Consider the following 18,347-nt stretch of genomic DNA (forward strand, 5'->3'; position numbering starts at 1 on the left):
CCCACCAGGTTAACCGCAATGACCACACCCACCAAGTTACCCGCAATGACCACACCCACCAGGGTAACCGCAATGACCACACCCACCAGGTTACCCGCAATGACCACACCCACCAGGGTAACCGCAATGACCACACCCACCAAGTTACCCGCAATGACCACACCCACCAGGGTAACCGCAATGACCACACCCACCAGGGTAACCGCAATGACCACACCCACCAGGTTACCCACAATGACCACACCCACCAGGTTACCCGCACTGACCACACCCACCAGGTTACCCGCAGTGACTACACCCACCAGGGTAACCGCAATGACCACACCCACCAGGGTAACCGCAATGACCACACCCACCAGGGTAACTGCAATGACCACACCCACCAGGTTACCCGCACTGACCACACCCACCAGGTTACCCGCACTGACCACACCCACCAGGGTAACCGCAATGACCATACCCACCAGGTTACCCGCAGTGACCACACCCACCAGGGTAACCGCAATGACCACACCCACCAGGTTACCCACACTGACCACACCCACCAGGTTACCCGCAATAACCACACCCACCAGGGTAACCGCACTGACCACACCCACCAGGTTACCCGCACTGACCACACCCACCAGGTTAACCGCAATAACCACACCCACCAGGTTACCCGCACTGACCTCACCCACCAGGGTAACCGCATTGACCACACCCACCAGGTTAACCGCAATAACCACACCCACTAGGGTAACCGCAATGACCACACCCACCAGGTTAACCGCACTGACCACACCCACCAGGATAACCGCATTGACCACACCCACCAGGTTAACCGCAATAACCACACCCACTAGGGTAACCGCAATGACCACACCCACCAGGTTACCCGCACCGACCACACCCACCAGGGTAACCCCAATAACCACTCACCTGATTCACCACCTGTACACACACACACACACGTGCACACACACACGTGCACGCACACACACGTGCACGCACACACACACGCGCACACACACACACGTGCACACACACGTGCACACACACAACACAATTAGTTAAGCGGTGCAAATCAAACTGCGGTCCTTATCCGCTCTACCAATTCCACTCTGACCGGGGCATTGCTCGCCTATCCGAGCTACCAATTCTCTCCTCCATTCAAATTGTTTTTTTTTACAAAATGTATTACAACTTTTAAAATCTCCTTTTATAAACGATTAAGACACCGCGATAACATTTGTGCCACGGTCAATCAAGCAATCGATGATGACGATGCCAAAAATAAAATGTTAACATTTAAAAGTTGTGGGATCTCACTATTCATATTAATGGGTTATAACTTTAGTCAATATAATAATTAGCTTATTTATATAATGGCATGTGAGATCGATAATTTTAACTTTATTTATATAATGGCATGTGAGATCAGTAATTTTAACCTTATTTATATAATGGCATGTGAGATCAGTAATTTAACTTTTTTATATAATGGCATGTGAGATCAGTAATTTTAACCTTATTTATATAATGGCATGTGAGATCAGTAATTTAACTTTATTTATATAATGGCATGTGAGATCAGTAATTTTAACCTTATTTATATAATGGCAAGTGAGATCAGTAATTTAACTTTATTTATATAATGGCAAGTGAGATCAGTAATTTTAACTTTATTTATATAATGGCATGTGAGATCAGTAATTTAACTTTTTTATATAATGGCAAGTGAGATCAGTAATTTTAACTTTATTTATATAATGGCATGTGAGATCAGTAATTTTAACCTTATTTATATAATGGCATGTGAGATCAGTAATTTAACTTTTTTATATAATGGCATGTGAGATCAGTAATTTTAACTTTATTTATATAATGGCATGTGAGATCAGTAATTTTAACCTTATTTATATAATGGCATGTGAGATCAGTAATTTTAACTTTATTTATATAATGGCATGTGAGATCAGTAATTTTAACCTTATTTATATAATGGCAAGTGAGATCAGTAATTTTAACTTTATTTATATAATGGCATGTGAGATCAGTAATTTTAACCTTATTTATATAATGGCATGTGAGATCAGTAATTTTAACTTTATTTATATAATGGCAAGTGAGATCAGTAATTTTAACCTTATTTATATAATGGCATGTGAGATCAGTAATTTTAACTTTTTTATATAATGGCAAGTGAGATCAGTAATTTTAACCTTATTTATATAATGGCAAGTGAGATCAGTAATTTTAACTTTTTTATATAATGGCATGTGAGATCAGTAATTTTAACTTTATTTATATAATGGCATGTGAGATCAGTAATTTTAACCTTATTTATATAATGGCATGTGAGATCAGTAATTTTAACTTTATTTATATAATGGCATGTGAGATCAGTAATTTTAACCTTATTTATATAATGGCAAGTGAGATCAGTAATTTTAACTTTATTTATATAATGGCATGTGAGATCAGTAATTTTAACCTTATTTATATAATGGCATGTGAGATCAGTAATTTTAACTTTTTTTATATAATGGCATGTAACATTAGTAATTCTAAAAATGAAGCTTATTTTTTTATTTAACGCTTTCGTGACTGCAGGGATTCATATTTATTTTTTATAATTTTTTTATTTTATTATTTCCCTTCTACGTGACTTTACCGAAAGAACCAAGAATAAGCTTATTTCTATTAATGGAATGCATCATTAGCCGTTAATAATTAGCTTATTAATATTAACGGTATATAACATTAGCAATTATAATGATTACCTTATTTATATGGAATATAACATTAGTAATTATGATTACCTTATATGGAATATAACATTAATAATTCTAATGATTAGCTTATTTAAATGGAATATAACATTAGTAATTATGATTAGATTATTTAGATATCATGTTAGTAATTATCACCTTATTTATATGGAATATATCATAAGTAATTATGATGATTAGCTTATTTAAATGGAATATAACATTAGTAATTATTATTAGCTTATTTATATGCCATGTTAGTAATTATTACCTTATAACACTGTCATTAGCCCCCACCCCCCCCCCCCCCCCGTTTACATTGTAATATAATTCTATATAATTACACATAATTAGTTATAGATTGTAAAGTATCGTCTTAAGATTTAACATTTGCACAATAAATGTTATCATTGCGCCGTGTTAGGGTTTAAAGCGTTACAGTTATACTAGTTTTAACTTTAATTCCAATTAATACGATTAAACGCATTTAAACATTAAAATTAAAAGTTAAAAAAGTATTGCAATTGTATCACCACATTATCACGGTATTAAAGATTAACATCGTTATCGTAGTTTATCTTGTTTTAACGCGGCTTAGTAATTATTTTGATGCAATTAATGACATTATAACGCATTATAACATTGCAATTTAGGTTAATGAGGTAAAAAATATCGCTATTTTATCGCCACATTATTACAATATAAAGCTTTAACATTGTTACTGTAGTTTACACCTTATTTTAACTCGACTGAAGTGAGTTTTAATGCAATTAATGACGAATTATAACATTGCAATTAAGGTTTATGAGGTAAAAAAATCCCAATTTTAGCGCTACATTATCACGATAAACATAATTTAAATTGTTTCAGTAGTTTACACCTTATTTTAACTCGGATAAAATAATTATGAAATTAATGACAATATGATGCATTACATTGCAATTAAGGTTTGAGGTAAAAAAAAAATCACAATTTTCGCGCCAAATTATCACGATATAAATCATTAACATTGTTAATGTAGTTTACACCTTATTTTAACTCGGATAAAATAATTATTAATACAATTAATGACAATATGATGCATTATAACATTGCAATTAAGGTTTATGAGGTTAAAAAATCCCAATTTTTGCTCCACATTATCACGATATAAATTATAAACATCGTTACAGTAGTTTACACCTTATTTTAACTCCGCTGAAATAATTATTAATACAATTAATGACAATATGATGCATTATAACATTGCAATGAGGGTTTCTGAGGTAAAAAAAAAAAATCACAATTTTCGCGCCAAATTATCACGATATAAATCATTAACATTGTTAATGTAGTTTACACCTTATTTTAACTCGGATAAAATAATTATTAATACAATTAAAGACAATATGATGCATAACATTGCAATTAAGGTTTGAGGTAAAAATATTGCAAATTTTTGCTCCACATTATCACGATATAAATCATTAACATTGTTGATGTAGTTTACACCTTATTTTAACTCCGTTGAAATAATTATTAATACAATTAATGACAATATGATGCATTATAACATTGCAATTACGGTTTCTGAGGTAAAAAAAATCACAATTTTTGCTCCACATTATCACGATATAAATCATTAACATCGTTACAGCAGTTTACATCTTATTTCAACTCGCCCGACGACAGCTTTTAATGCGATTACAAACGACTAATCAATTTACATTGTCACACACGCAACAATGTCAAGCTCACCAACACCAACACTCATCTTTCTCTCTCACCTCGGGGTTCGCTTCCAAAGGCATGAGGCATTGGTGTTGTGCTGACATCGCTTTAGAAAGACAAAGACGGCCGGGACAATAAAGAGATACAAAGACGGACGGGTGCTTAGACAGAGAGATACAAAAGCGCTCCGCAATTTGCTTCCAATGCGGCGGCGAAATTCCTTTTATAGTCGGCGCCACGCCCTGCGCGGTGACGTCACGGCGGGGGGCGGGGCCCCGCGGGGTGGGGGGAGGGGCCGGTGACGTCACCCGTCCAGAACGTTCGCAGCGGATAGAGAATGGGGCGGCTGTTATTTATTTATTTATAATTTGCTGCGTTCCCCGACTTACGAACATGCATGGTTGTGTTCGTAAGTCGGGGTTGTTCGTAAGTTATCAACTTTGCTCCCCTGTTACAACACGGGGAATTGATTTAAAAGTTGTATAACCTCCTGTAGATGTAGATGCCACTGGTTCTTCACGTTCTGCAGATGTAGATGCCACTGGTTCTTCACGTTCTGCAGATGTAGATGCCACTGGTTCTTCACGTTCTGCAGATGTAGATGCCACTGGTTCTTCAAGTTCTGTAGATGTAGATGCCACTGGTTCTACACGTTCTGCAGATGTAGATGCCACTGGTTCTTCACGTTCTGTAGATGTAGATGCCACTGGTTCTTCAAGTTCTGTAGATGTAGATGCCACTGGTTCTTCACGTTCTGCAGATGTAAATGCCACTGGTTCTTCACGTTCTGCAGATGTAGATGCCACTGGTTCTTCACGTTCTGCAGATGTAGATGCCACTGGTTCTTCACGTTCTGCAGATGTAGATGCCACTGGTTCTTCACGTTCTGCAGATGTAGATGCCACTGGTTCTTCACGTTCTGCAGATGTAAATGCCACTGGTTCTTCAAGTTCTGTAGATGTAGATGCCACTGGTTCTTCACGTTCTGCAGATGTAGATGCCACTGGTTCTTCACGTTCTGCAGATGTAGATGCCACTGGTTCTTCACGTTCTGTAGATGTAGATGCCACTGGTTCTTCAAGTTCTGTAGATGTAGATGCCACTGGTTCTTCACGTTCTGCAGATGTAAATGCCACTGGTTCTTCAAGTTCTGTAGATGTAGATGCCACTGGTTCTTCACGTTCTGCAGATGTAGATGCCACTGGTTCTTCAAGTTCTGTAGATGTAGATGCCACTGGTTCTTCACGTTCTGCAGATGTAGATGCCACTGGTTCTTCACGTTCTGCAGATGTAGATGCCACTGGTTCTTCACGTTCTACAGATGTAGATGCCACTGGTTCTTCACGTTCTGTAGATGTAGATGCCACTGGTTCTTCACGTTCTACAGATGTAGATGCCACTGGTTCTTCACGTTCTGCAGATGTAGATGCCACTGGTTCTTCACGTTCTGCAGATGTAGATGCCACTGGTTCTTCACGTTCTGTAGATGTAGATGCCACTGGTTCTTCACGTTCTGCAGATGTAGATGCCACTGGTTCTTCACGTTCTGTAGATGTAGATGCCACTGGTTCTTCACGTTCTACAGATGTAGATGCCACTGGTTCTTCAAGTTCTGCAGATGTAGATGCCACTGGTTCTTCAAGTTCTGTAGATGTAGATGCCACTGGTTCTTCACGTTCTGCAGATGTAGATGCCACTGGTTCTTCACGTTCTGCAGATGTAGATGCCACTGGTTCTTCACGTTCTACAGATGTAGATGCCACTGGTTCTTCACGTTCTGCAGATGTAGATGCCACTGGTTCTTCACGTTCTGTAGATGTAGATGCCACCGGTTCTTCACGTTCTACAGATGTAGATGCCACTGGTTCTTCACGTTCTGCAGATGTAGATGCAACTGGTTCTTCACGTTCTGTAGATGTAGATGCCACTGGTTCTTCATGTTCTGTAGATGTAGATGCCACTGGTTCTTCACGTTCTGCAGATGTAGATGCCACTGGTTCTTCACGTTCTGCAGATGTAGATGCCACTGGTTCTTCACGTTCTACAGATGTAGATGCCACTGGTTCTTCACGTTCTGTAGATGTAGATGCCACTGGTTCTTCACGTTCTACAGATGTAGATGCCACTGGTTCTTCACGTTCTGCAGATGTAGATGCCACTGGTTCTTCACGTTCTGCAGATGTAGATGCCACTGGTTCTTCACGTTCTGTAGATGTAGATGCCACTGGTTCTTCACGTTCTGCAGATGTAGATGCCACTGGTTCTTCACGTTCTGTAGATGTAGATGCCACTGGTTCTTCACGTTCTACAGATGTAGATGCCACTGGTTCTTCAAGTTCTGCAGATGTAGATGCCACTGGTTCTTCAAGTTCTGTAGATGTAGATGCCACTGGTTCTTCACGTTCTGCAGATGTAGATGCCACTGGTTCTTCACGTTCTGCAGATGTAGATGCCACTGGTTCTTCACGTTCTACAGATGTAGATGCCACTGGTTCTTCACGTTCTGCAGATGTAGATGCCACTGGTTCTTCACGTTCTGTAGATGTAGATGCCACTGGTTCTTCACGTTCTACAGATGTAGATGCCACTGGTTCTTCACGTTCTGCAGATGTAGATGCAACTGGTTCTTCACGTTCTGTAGATGTAGATGCCACTGGTTCTTCATGTTCTGTAGATGTAGATGCCACTGGTTCTTCACGTTCTGCAGATGTAGATGCCACTGGTTCTTCACGTTCTGCAGATGTAGATGCCACTGGTTCTTCATGTTCTGCAGATGTAGATGCCACTGGTTCTAAAAGTTCTGCAGATGTAGATGCCACTGGTTCTTCACGTTCTGTAGATCTAGAGATACATAGAGACCCGTAGAGATACATAGAGACCCATAGAGATTCACAGAGACCCATAGAGATACACAGAGACCCATAAAGATACACAGAGACCTGTAGAGATACATAGAGACACATAGAGATTCACAGAGACCCATAAAGATACACAGAGACCCATAAAGATACACAGAGACCCATAAAGATACATAGAGACCCATAGAGATACATAGAGACACATAGAGACCCATAAAGATACATAGAGACCCATAGAGATTCACAGAGACCCATAGAGATTCACAGAGACCCATAAAGATACACAGAGACCCATAAAGATACATAGAGACCCATAGAGATACATAGAGACACATAGAGACCCATAAAGATACATAGAGACCCATAGAGATTCACAGAGACCCATAGAGATTCACAGAGACCCATAAAGATTCACAGAGACCCATAAAGATACATAGAGACCCATAGAGATACATAGAGACACATAGAGACCCATAAAGATACATAGAGACCCATAGAGATACATAGAGACCCATGGAGATACATAGAGATACACAGAGACCCATAGAGATACATAGAGACACATATAGATACATAGAGACCCATAGAGATTCACAGAGACCCATAGAGATACATAGAGACCCATAGAGATACATAGAGACATGTAGAGATACATAGAGACCCATAGAGATACACAGAGACCCATAGAGATTCACAGAGACCCATAGAGATACATAAAGACCCATAGAGATACACAGAGACCCATAGAGATACATAGAGACCTGTAGAGATACATAGAGACCCATAGAGATACACAGAGACCCATAGAGATACACAGAGACCCATAGAGATACATAGAGACCCATAGAGATACACAGAGACCCATAGAGATACACAGAGACCCATAGAGATACATAGAGACCCATAGAGATACACAGAGACCCATAGAGATACACAGAGACCCATAGAGATACATAGAGACCCATAGAGATACACAGAGACCCATAGAGATGCATAAAGACCCATAGAGACACATAGAGACCCATAGAGATACACAGAGACCCATAGAGATGCATAAAGACCCATAGAGATTCACAGAGACCCATAGAGATTCACAGAGACCCATAGAGATTCACAGAGACCCATAAAGATACACAGAGACCCATAAAGATACATAGAGACCCATAGAGATACATAGAGACACATAGAGACCCATAAAGATACATAGAGACCCATAGAGATTCACAGAGACCCATAGAGATTCACAAAGACCCATAAAGATACACAGAGACCCATAAAGATACATAGAGACCCATAGAGACCCATAAAGATACATAGAGACCCATAGAGATACATAGAGACACATAGAGACCCATAAAGATACATAGAGACCCATAGAGATACATAGAGACCCATGGAGATACATAGAGATACACAGAGACCCATAGAGATACATAGAGACACATATAGATACATAGAGACCCATAGAGATTCACAGAGACCCATAGAAATACATAGAGACCCATAGAGATACATAGAGACCTGTAGAGATACATAGAGACCCATAGAGATACACAGAGACCCATAGAGATTCACAGAGACCCATAGAGATACATAAAGACCCATAGAGATACACAGAGACCCATAGAGATACATAGAGACCTGTAGAGATACATAGAGACCCATAGAGATACACAGAGACCCATAGAGATACACAGAGACCCATAGAGATACATAGAGAACCATAGAGATACACAGAGACCCATAGAGATACACAGAGACCCATAGAGATACATAGAGACCCATAGAGATACACAGAGACCCATAGAGATACACAGAGACCCATAGAGATACATAGAGACCCATAGAGATACACAGAGACCCATAGAGATGCATAAAGACCCATAGAGACACATAGAGACCCATAGAGATACACAGAGACCCATAGAGATGCATAAAGACCCATAGAGATTCACAGAGACCCATAGAGATTCACAGAGACCCATAAAGATACACAGAGACCCATAAAGATACATAGAGACCCATAGAGATTCACAGAGACCCATAGAGATTCACAGAGACCCATAAAGATACACAGAGACCCATAAAGATACATAGAGACCCATAGAGATACATAGAGACACATAGAGACCCATAAAGATACATAGAGACCCATAGAGATTCACAGAGACCCATAGAGATTCACAGAGACCCATAAAGATACACAGAGACCCATAAAGATACATAGAGACCCATAGAGATACATAGAGACACATAGAGACCCATAAAGATACATAGAGACCCATAGAGATACATAGAGACCCATGGAGATACATAGAGATACACAGAGACCCATAGAGATACATAGAGACCCATAGAGATTCACAGAGACCCATAGAGATACATAGAGACCCATAGAGATGCATAAAGACCCATAGAGATACACAGAGACCCATAGAGATACACAGAGACCCATAGAGATGCATAAAGACCCATAGAGACACATAGAGACCCATAGAGATACACAGAGACCCATAGAGATGCATAAAGACCCATAGAGATATATAGAGACCCATAGAGATACACAGAGACCCATAGAGATGCATAAAGACCCATAGAGATACATAGAGATACACAGAGATACACAGAGACCCATAGAGATACATAGAGACCCATAGAGATACACAGAGACCCATAGAGATGCATAAAGACCCATAGAGATACATAGAGACACATACCCGTACCCTAACCGTACCCATAGAGATACATAGAGATACATAGAGACCCATAAATATACATAGAGACCTGTAGAGATACATAGAGACCCATATAGACACATAGAGACCCATAGAGATACACAGAGACCCATAAAGATACATAGAGACCTGTAGAGATACATAGAGACCCATATATTAAACTAAAACGAAACTTTTTAAACACTTATTTCACCAGGTAAAGCGCACTTAGGCTATTATATTCGTTTTCATAAGCGACCTGGCTATCACAAATGATAGGTGCTCAACCAATTGCCGATATCATGAACATCATCGCCTCTCCATACGAAGATTTATAGCGGCAAAATAAATGTAAACAAACCAAAAGACGCGATCGGCGAGTTTTACACGCAATGTGTGAGGCAAAAGGGGGGCTACTTTCCCTCAAGAAATGCAATAAAATAAACTTTAAACCTTTTTTTAAATATTTATTAAAGTTATCCTTGTAGTATAAACAAATTTAGTGGAAAAAGGCCGGCGGTGGTGACCTCAAGAGGGCTCTGGTCGCCGAGTGGATCCCGTGGGTAGCGTGGCCGAGCGGTCTAAGGCGCTGGATTAAGGCTCCAGTCTCTTCGGAGGCGTGGGTTCAAATCCCACCGCTGCCAGTATATTTTTAATTAAAATTATTTTTAAAAAATCACAATTCAACAAACACTACACTATACGAGTATACACTACACACTACACTATACACTACACTATACTATACACTACACTAGTGTACTAGGACACTACACTATACACTACTATACACTACACTATCCACTACACTATACACTACACTATACACTACACTATACACTACACTACACACTACACTACACTATACACTACACTAGTGTACTAGGACACTACACTACTATACACTACACGATACACTACACTATACACTACACTATATACTACACTAGTGTACATTTAATGAATGCACCTACTGCCACTGCTGTTAGATGATAGATACACAAACAGAAAAAACTATTTAAAAATACATTTAATCAATGCAACTACTGCCACAACTGTGGGATAATAAAAACAACAAAACTATTTTAAAAAATTACAATAAAAAATCGATAGTTCCCATACCGGGAATTGAACCCGGGCCGCCTGGGTGAAAACCAGGAATCCTAACCACTAGACCATATGGGACTAGGCATCAACACCACCACTATCACTAAACACTACACTATATACTACACTATACACTACACTATATACTACATACACTATACACTAGTGCTGTACTAGCATACTACACTATACACTACACTATACACTAGTGCTGTACTAGCATACTACACTATACACTACACTATATACTACATACACTATACACTACACTATACACTACACTATACACTACTACACTATCCACTACACTATACACTACACTATACACTACATACACTACACTATACACTACTATACACTACACTACACACTACACTATACACTACACTATACACTACACTATACACTACTACACTATCCACTACACTATACACTACACTATACACTACATACACTACACTATACACTACTACACTATACACTACTACACTACACTATACACTACACTATACACTACTACACTATCCACTACACTATACACTACACTATACACTACATACACTACACTATACACTACTATACACTACACTACACACTACACTATACACTACACTATACACTACACTATACACTACTACACTATCCACTACACTATACACTACACTATACACTACATACACTACACTATACACTACTATACACTACACTACACACTACACTATACACTACACTATACACTACACTATACACTAGTGCTGTACTAGCATACTACACTATACACTACACTATACACTACTACACTATACACTACTACACTATCCACTACACTATACACTACATACACTACACTATACACTACTATACACTACACTATACACTACACTAGTGTACTAGGACACTATACACTACACTATACACTACACTATACACTACACTATACACTGCACTATACACTACACGATACACTACACGATACACTACACTAAATACTACACTAGTGTACATTTAATGAATGCAACTACTGCCACTGCTGTTAGATGATAGATACACAAACAGAAAAAACTATTTAAAATACATTTAATCAATGCAACTACTGCCACAACTGTGGGATAATAAAAACAACAAAACGATAAAAACAATTACAATAAAAAAACCGGTAGTTCCCATACCGGGAATTGAACCCGGGCCGCCTGGGTGAAAACCAGGAATCCTAACCACTAGACCATATGGGACTAGGCATCAACACCACCACTATCACTATACACTACACTATATACTACACTATACACTACATACACTACACTATACACTAGTGGTCCTAAGCAAGCAAGCGAACTTAATATAAAGGATTTAAAAATAAAGAGTATGAATCCTTGCAGACACGAAAGCTTCAAATCTAAAAAAAAAATCTATGTTTTTGACTATTTTATGATAGAATATCGTATTGTCATCAGTATGACACACCTACATGAAGTTTGCAGTCGATAGCGCATTGGGAAGTGTGTAAACATTGAGTTACAAGATTTATTTTTTGAGGATTTTTGAGGAAGTGAGTTTAAACAGGACCCTGCGGGGTGGGCTGGTAGGAACGAATAACCAAATAATATAAACATAATGTATTATTACACTTGTTAAGCCAGGAAAGCCCCACTGAGTCAAAAGGTTTTTGTAGGGTCCTGCCAAGTGTTTGCAGTAGGGGTCGATGTTGATACACGGACGGACGGACGGACGATATAATCTATTGGTGGTCTGGTCCACTTCGTTCCTACCAGTATAATAAAAACGTCTCCCTGCAGTTGCAGCTTCTGAACAGCAGGGGGCGCTGTGACACTACAGCGCCACCAAACAACGATTTTTTTGTGTTTAATTAACACAACTACCATATTATTGGTTCTTTCGGTAAAGTCACGTAGGTAGAAAATAAAAAATAAAATAAATAAAAATGTTAATGAATTCAAAATAATAAAAGCTAAAAATAGCCACAACGTTGTGTTGCGATCGAAACGTCGTGGGGGTTTTTTTTTGCTTTTATTATTTTAAATTTTTTTTATGTACGTGACTTTACTGAACTTCAAGTTCAAGTTCAAGTTCATTTATTAGGTATAGCCCTGTGAGCCATTCAGCTCTTGAATCGGGTGCAACCGCAACAAACAAAAAACAAAAACATGAACAAAAAAACATCTTAAAGTGAATATGTGACTAAGTGCAAACAGAAAATCCAAGAAAAGACAGCAAAATATTGCAGAAAAAACACCGTACACCAACGCTGTGTGCAAAAATCCCAGTGGGATGCAAGTCAAACAACAACAACAACAACCACAAGACAGCTTAAATTAAGGCCATCAGTCTAACTCTGTACTACAACAAACAAACATGGCTAAACCAATACACTTTTCGAAATCACCAAAATAAAGCCATGAAAGCAATGAAAAAGCAATCATAGGAACTGTGACAGAATTTTCACAATAAATGGCATAAACAACATGTACTACCAAAACCCTGCAGCCATAGCTGGCTGCATGAGTCACTCCACCTTTAAGATCAGCACACTAAATCAAAACACAGGTCATACTTTGTAGCGATCATCCGGAGCGAAACATTTTATTTTAGGTCACTGAATAGCACTGGCAGCTAGGGGTGTACAACTCCTCTAGAGCAGTTTTGAGTGAAGATCTCATAGGTAGTGACTCAAGTTTCAATTTATTGGCAACAGCATTCCAGACCCTGGGGGCATCAATAGCAAAGGCCCTTCCTCCAGTATATGTACGGCAATAGGGAATATTAAGCTGGTAAATGAGTGTAGACCTTAGGTCAAATTTGTTCTTTGAAACAGAGATGAGATCCAGCAGGTAATCTGCAGATTCTTTTGCAAGTACATCATGAATAAATAAGATCTGGTGCACAAGCCGTCGAACATTCAGAGATGTTAAGTTTGACCCAATGTAGAGGTCACAGTGGTGAGTCCTATATGGGCAGTTCAATGCAAATCTTAAGGCCGAGTGATACATTGAGTCAAGCTTCTTCAGTACAGTACTTGGGGCTGATTTATAAACAATGTCACAGTAATCAAGTAGAGGCAGTATGGTAGCTTTAATCAATTCCAAACGGAACATAGGGGGGAAGCAGTGCTTGTGTCGATATAGAAAACCAATTTTAATTTTTGTCTTTTTCCCAATATAATCAATGTGATCTTCAAAATTCAGTTTTGAATCCAGGATGATCCCAAGATACTTATAGATCTTAACTTGCTCTATTTGATCATTATTTAAGGAATGTAATTTGGGGAAAATAACTTCCCGCTTTAGTCCTGGTGAGAAGCATAGCACCTTGGTTTTGGCAGGATTTAGGACTAGTTTAAGAGCAACTAGCTGATGTTGTAGTTTGTTGAAATCACTCTGGAGCTTAGCAATCACGTCATCCGGAGAGCGGCCAGCAGTAATTAGTACCGTGTCATCTGCAAAAAGATTTACCCTGGAATAATCCAGTTCAGTGCCCAAGTCATTTACATAAAGAGAGAACAAGAGGGGGCCGAGAATGGAACCCTGTGGAACCCCTTTTGTTATCTTAACACTGTTTGACCTCCAACCATCTGTGAATACAGTTTGGGTGCGAGAAAAGAGGTAATTTTTTAACCATTTTACTGTGTTTTCGGAAAAACCGAGGCAACTTATTTTACTAAGCAGGATGTTGTGGTCTACTGTATCAAAAGCTTTGGACAAGTCAAGAAAAAGACAGGCGCAGTACTGCTTATTATCAAGGCTACTGTAAATGTGATTCATAGAGTCTAATGCAGCAGATGTGGTGCTGTATTTTTTTCGGAACCCAGATTGTTTTAGATGTAATAGATTGTTGGCGGACAGGAAACTGATAATTTGGTAGTTCAATAATTTTTCAAAAATTTTCATCAACGGGGACAAAATTGAGATAGGTCGGTAGTTATTTGGATCATCTTTAGGGCCCCCTTTGTGAAGTGGACGAACATAGGAATGTTTCCATTCTAGAGGAACTGATGCTTCTTTGATGGACAGGTTGAAAATATGGGCTATAGGTTTGTATATTAGGTGACCAACACTTAGTAGAGCAAAGACGGGAATACTATCTGCTCCGGTAGAGGAGGACCCTTTGAGGAAGGACAGTTGTTTCAGAACATTACTTTCGTGGATTGGCTGAAAACTAAATTCGCTTAATGTTTGGATAGGGGTGTAGGAATTTGCATGAGCAGGGGTGACTCCCAATAGATTATCAAATAGGGTACCAGCTTCAGAAAAATGAAGGTTAAAATTGTCAACTATTTTTTGGGGATCTGAAAAATATTCCCCATTTCGGTTAAGCTGAACGGGCAGATGATCTGTTTTGGATGCCTTTTCGATACATTTGATTGTTTTCCAGAAAATCCTGGCATTTCCATGAGATTCAAGGAGAGTAGAAGAGAAGTAGTCATTTTTTGCATGCCGTATTTTTTTGACGCATCTATTCCTTAAAATCCTGTATTCTAGCCAGTCATTAACCAAATTACTTTTCTGAGCACATGCCCAAGCCTTGTCTCTAGTTTTCATGAGTTTTGTAATCAAAGGATCAAACCATGGTGGACGATTGCCTTTAGTTTTAAATTTAACCAACGGAGCATGTTTGTTAAGAATTTGTAGAAACGTGTACCTGAAGGTCTCCCAAGCCGTAGTCAGGTTTGGAATATCACAGACCTTGTCAATATCCGAGTGAAGCACATCATTAGTAAATGCCTGTATGCTGAAGTGTCTCATGGAGTGCTTCTCAACCAATTTAGGGGGGGCTTTGTGTCTGGCTGATGATCTCACCCCAAAAATGAAGGAGTGATCACTAAGGTTATTACCTAGAACACCAGTCAGTGCGAAATTGTGAGGGGCATTTGTCAATAGGACGTCAAGCAGAGATGACTGTCCCGGATTTTTTAGGTTGGGTCTTGTGGGGACATTTATTAATTGAAACAGGTTAAATTCATCTGCAAAATTTGTGGCCACGGCCGGCGGGTTTAGCCAATTCCAATTTAGATCACCCACTAAAACTATTTCACCTTTAGGGAGGCCCCCAAGAAGCTCTCTCAGTGCAGATGCAGCTTCAACATCCTTACCACTAGGCGGTCTATAGCAGCACACTACCAATATGTGTTGATTATTAGGGAGAGTTATTCTGAGAGCCAGACCTTCAAAGCAACATTTTTTAAACAAGGAGTGAGCTGGTGAACATGCAATAGTATTACGAACATAGATGGCAATTCCACCTCCTTTAGATCCTCGGTCAAGCCGAAAAAGGTTGTAGTTGTCAATCGTAATCTGCAAGTCATTGACGGCAGGAGTGAGAAATGTTTCTGTTAGGCAAAATATGTCCGGGTCAAGATTTGCTACTTCTAGTTTTAGTTGACTTAATTTAATCAAAAGCCCTCTGATGTTGACATGTAGAACACCAACACCTTTTCTGCCAGAAAAATCTACAGAATTATATGAGTTCTTTACATTTGGGCCAGGATGAAGCTCAATACCACCCAGAAATAAGAAAAGTAGAATTAATAGTTTGCACAGGTATTTTCTGTGAAAGGATGAAGAGCGACGAACCTTGGACGAATAGCAGCAGCTCACAGATGGTGTTATTTTTAAGAGCAGAATGAAGTTTGGAAGGAGTGCTGGTGAAGTAATGGGACAAAGATAGGGTTTAAAAGGATACAATGATGGAGTGTAGAAGTGTCTATAAGTTGTTTCATTAGCAGGTGTAGTGGCAAATTTAGCAATAAGTATTGACGCGAAGTAACGCGGGTAGCCGTTTGTAGAGTTGAGTGTGGCACTAGATATGGCCGGGAAGGACAGTAGTAAGATACACAGCAGGTGAATTGACATCTTTAAAACACTAAATTTAAACACACAAACAGCTCACTCACACGCAGCTCACCCTCACCCACTCTCACGCACAGCCCACACCCATGCAGCACAACGCACACACGGCCGCACACGCCGCCGCCATCTTGCTGCTGTTGTTGTTGCAGCTGCTGTTGTTGTTGCAGCTGCTGTTGTTGTTGCAGCTGCTGTTGTTGTTGCAGCTGCTGTTGTTGCAGCTGCTGTTGTTGTTGCAGCTGCTGTTGTTGTTGTTGCAGCTGCTGTTGTTGTTGTTGCAGCTGCTGTTGTTGTTGTTGCAGCTGCTGTTGTTGTTGTTGCAGCTGCTGTTGTTGTTGTTGCAGCTGCTGTTGTTGTTGTTGCAGCTGCTGTTGTTGTTGTTGCAGCTGCTGTTGTTGTTGCAGCTGATGTTGCAGCTGCTGTTGCAGCTGCTGTTGCAGCTGCTGTTGTTGTTGCAGCTGCTGTTGTTGTTGCAGCTGCTGTTGTTGTTGCAGCTGCTGTTGTTGTTGCAGCTGCTGTTGTTGTTGCAGCTGCTGTAGCAGCTGCAGCCGACCCAACTGCAGTTGCAGGAGTCATACACGAAGCAGCCGCAGCTGTGTGTACTACAGCAGAGCAGCAGCGGGCGTGCGGCCTGGAGGCGCCGAGGCCGAATAGTTGCGTGATGTGGACGTGGAGAGGCGAGATGTTTGGCCCATCAGCTTCATTGTTCTGCTTCCATTGACGAGCACCCTCCACGTAGGCCTCGACGTAGGCCCCCACGTAGGCCCCCACGTGGGCCCCGACGTAGGCCTCGAAGTAGGCCTCGACGTAGGCCCCGACGTAGGCCTCGAAGTAGGCCTCGACGTAGGCTTCTATGTAGGCCCCCACGTGGGCCTCGACGTGGGCCCCGACGTAGGCCTCTATGTAGGCCTCCACGTAGGCCTCTATGTAGGCCTCCACGTGGGCCTCGACGTAGGCCCCGACGTAGGCCTCTATGTAGGCCCCCACGTGGGCCTCGACGTGGGCCCCGACGTAGGCCTCTATGTAGGCCTCCACGTGGGCCCCGACGTAGGCCTCTATGTAGGCCTCCACGTAGGCCTCGACGTAGGCCCCGACGTAGGCCTCTATGTAGGCCCCCACGTGGGCCCCGACGTAGGCCTCTATGTAGGCCTCGACGTAGGTCCCGACGTAGGCCCCCACGTAGGCCCCCACGTGGGCCCCGACGTAGGCCTCGAAGTAGCCTCGACGTAGACGTAGGCCCCGACGTAGGCCACGAAGTAGGCCTCGACGTAGGCTTCTATGTAGGCCCCCACGTGGGCCTCGACGTAGGCCCCGACGTAGGCCTCTCGGATCCCTCAGGACAGC

General features: G+C 40.7%; 1 protein-coding gene and 3 non-coding genes across 4 annotated transcripts in view; 1 reads left to right on the forward strand and 3 right to left on the reverse strand.

Annotated features, from left to right (window-relative positions):
- The window catches only part of LOC144954984 (ubiquitin carboxyl-terminal hydrolase-like), a 36,096-nt gene extending 31,428 nt beyond the window's left edge, over positions 1 to 4,668 (reverse strand). Inside the window, exons 1-2 of the mRNA XM_078885347.1 lie at positions 4,520 to 4,668; positions 922 to 933 (exon numbers count right to left, since the gene is read on the reverse strand). Of these exons, the coding sequence (XP_078741473.1) occupies positions 922 to 933; positions 4,520 to 4,567 (60 nt within the window). The 5' untranslated portion in view covers positions 4,568 to 4,668. The remainder of the gene's footprint in view (positions 1 to 921; positions 934 to 4,519) is intronic.
- A 5,929-nt stretch (positions 4,669 to 10,597) lies between these two features.
- On the forward strand, positions 10,598 to 10,679 carry TRNAL-AAG (transfer RNA leucine (anticodon AAG)). The gene has a single exon. It is a non-coding gene; the product is annotated as a tRNA-Leu (tRNA).
- A 469-nt stretch (positions 10,680 to 11,148) lies between these two features.
- Positions 11,149 to 11,220, reverse strand: TRNAE-UUC (transfer RNA glutamic acid (anticodon UUC)). The gene has a single exon. It is a non-coding gene; the product is annotated as a tRNA-Glu (tRNA).
- A 1,082-nt stretch (positions 11,221 to 12,302) lies between these two features.
- Positions 12,303 to 12,374, reverse strand: TRNAE-UUC (transfer RNA glutamic acid (anticodon UUC)). Its single transcript has one exon. It is a non-coding gene; the product is annotated as a tRNA-Glu (tRNA).
- Between the last annotated feature and the right edge of the window lie 5,973 nt (positions 12,375 to 18,347).

This window comes from Lampetra fluviatilis, unplaced genomic scaffold, assembly GCF_964198595.1.
Source record: "Lampetra fluviatilis unplaced genomic scaffold, kcLamFluv1.1 SCAFFOLD_171, whole genome shotgun sequence".
Taxonomy (NCBI): Eukaryota; Metazoa; Chordata; class Hyperoartia; order Petromyzontiformes; family Petromyzontidae; genus Lampetra; species Lampetra fluviatilis.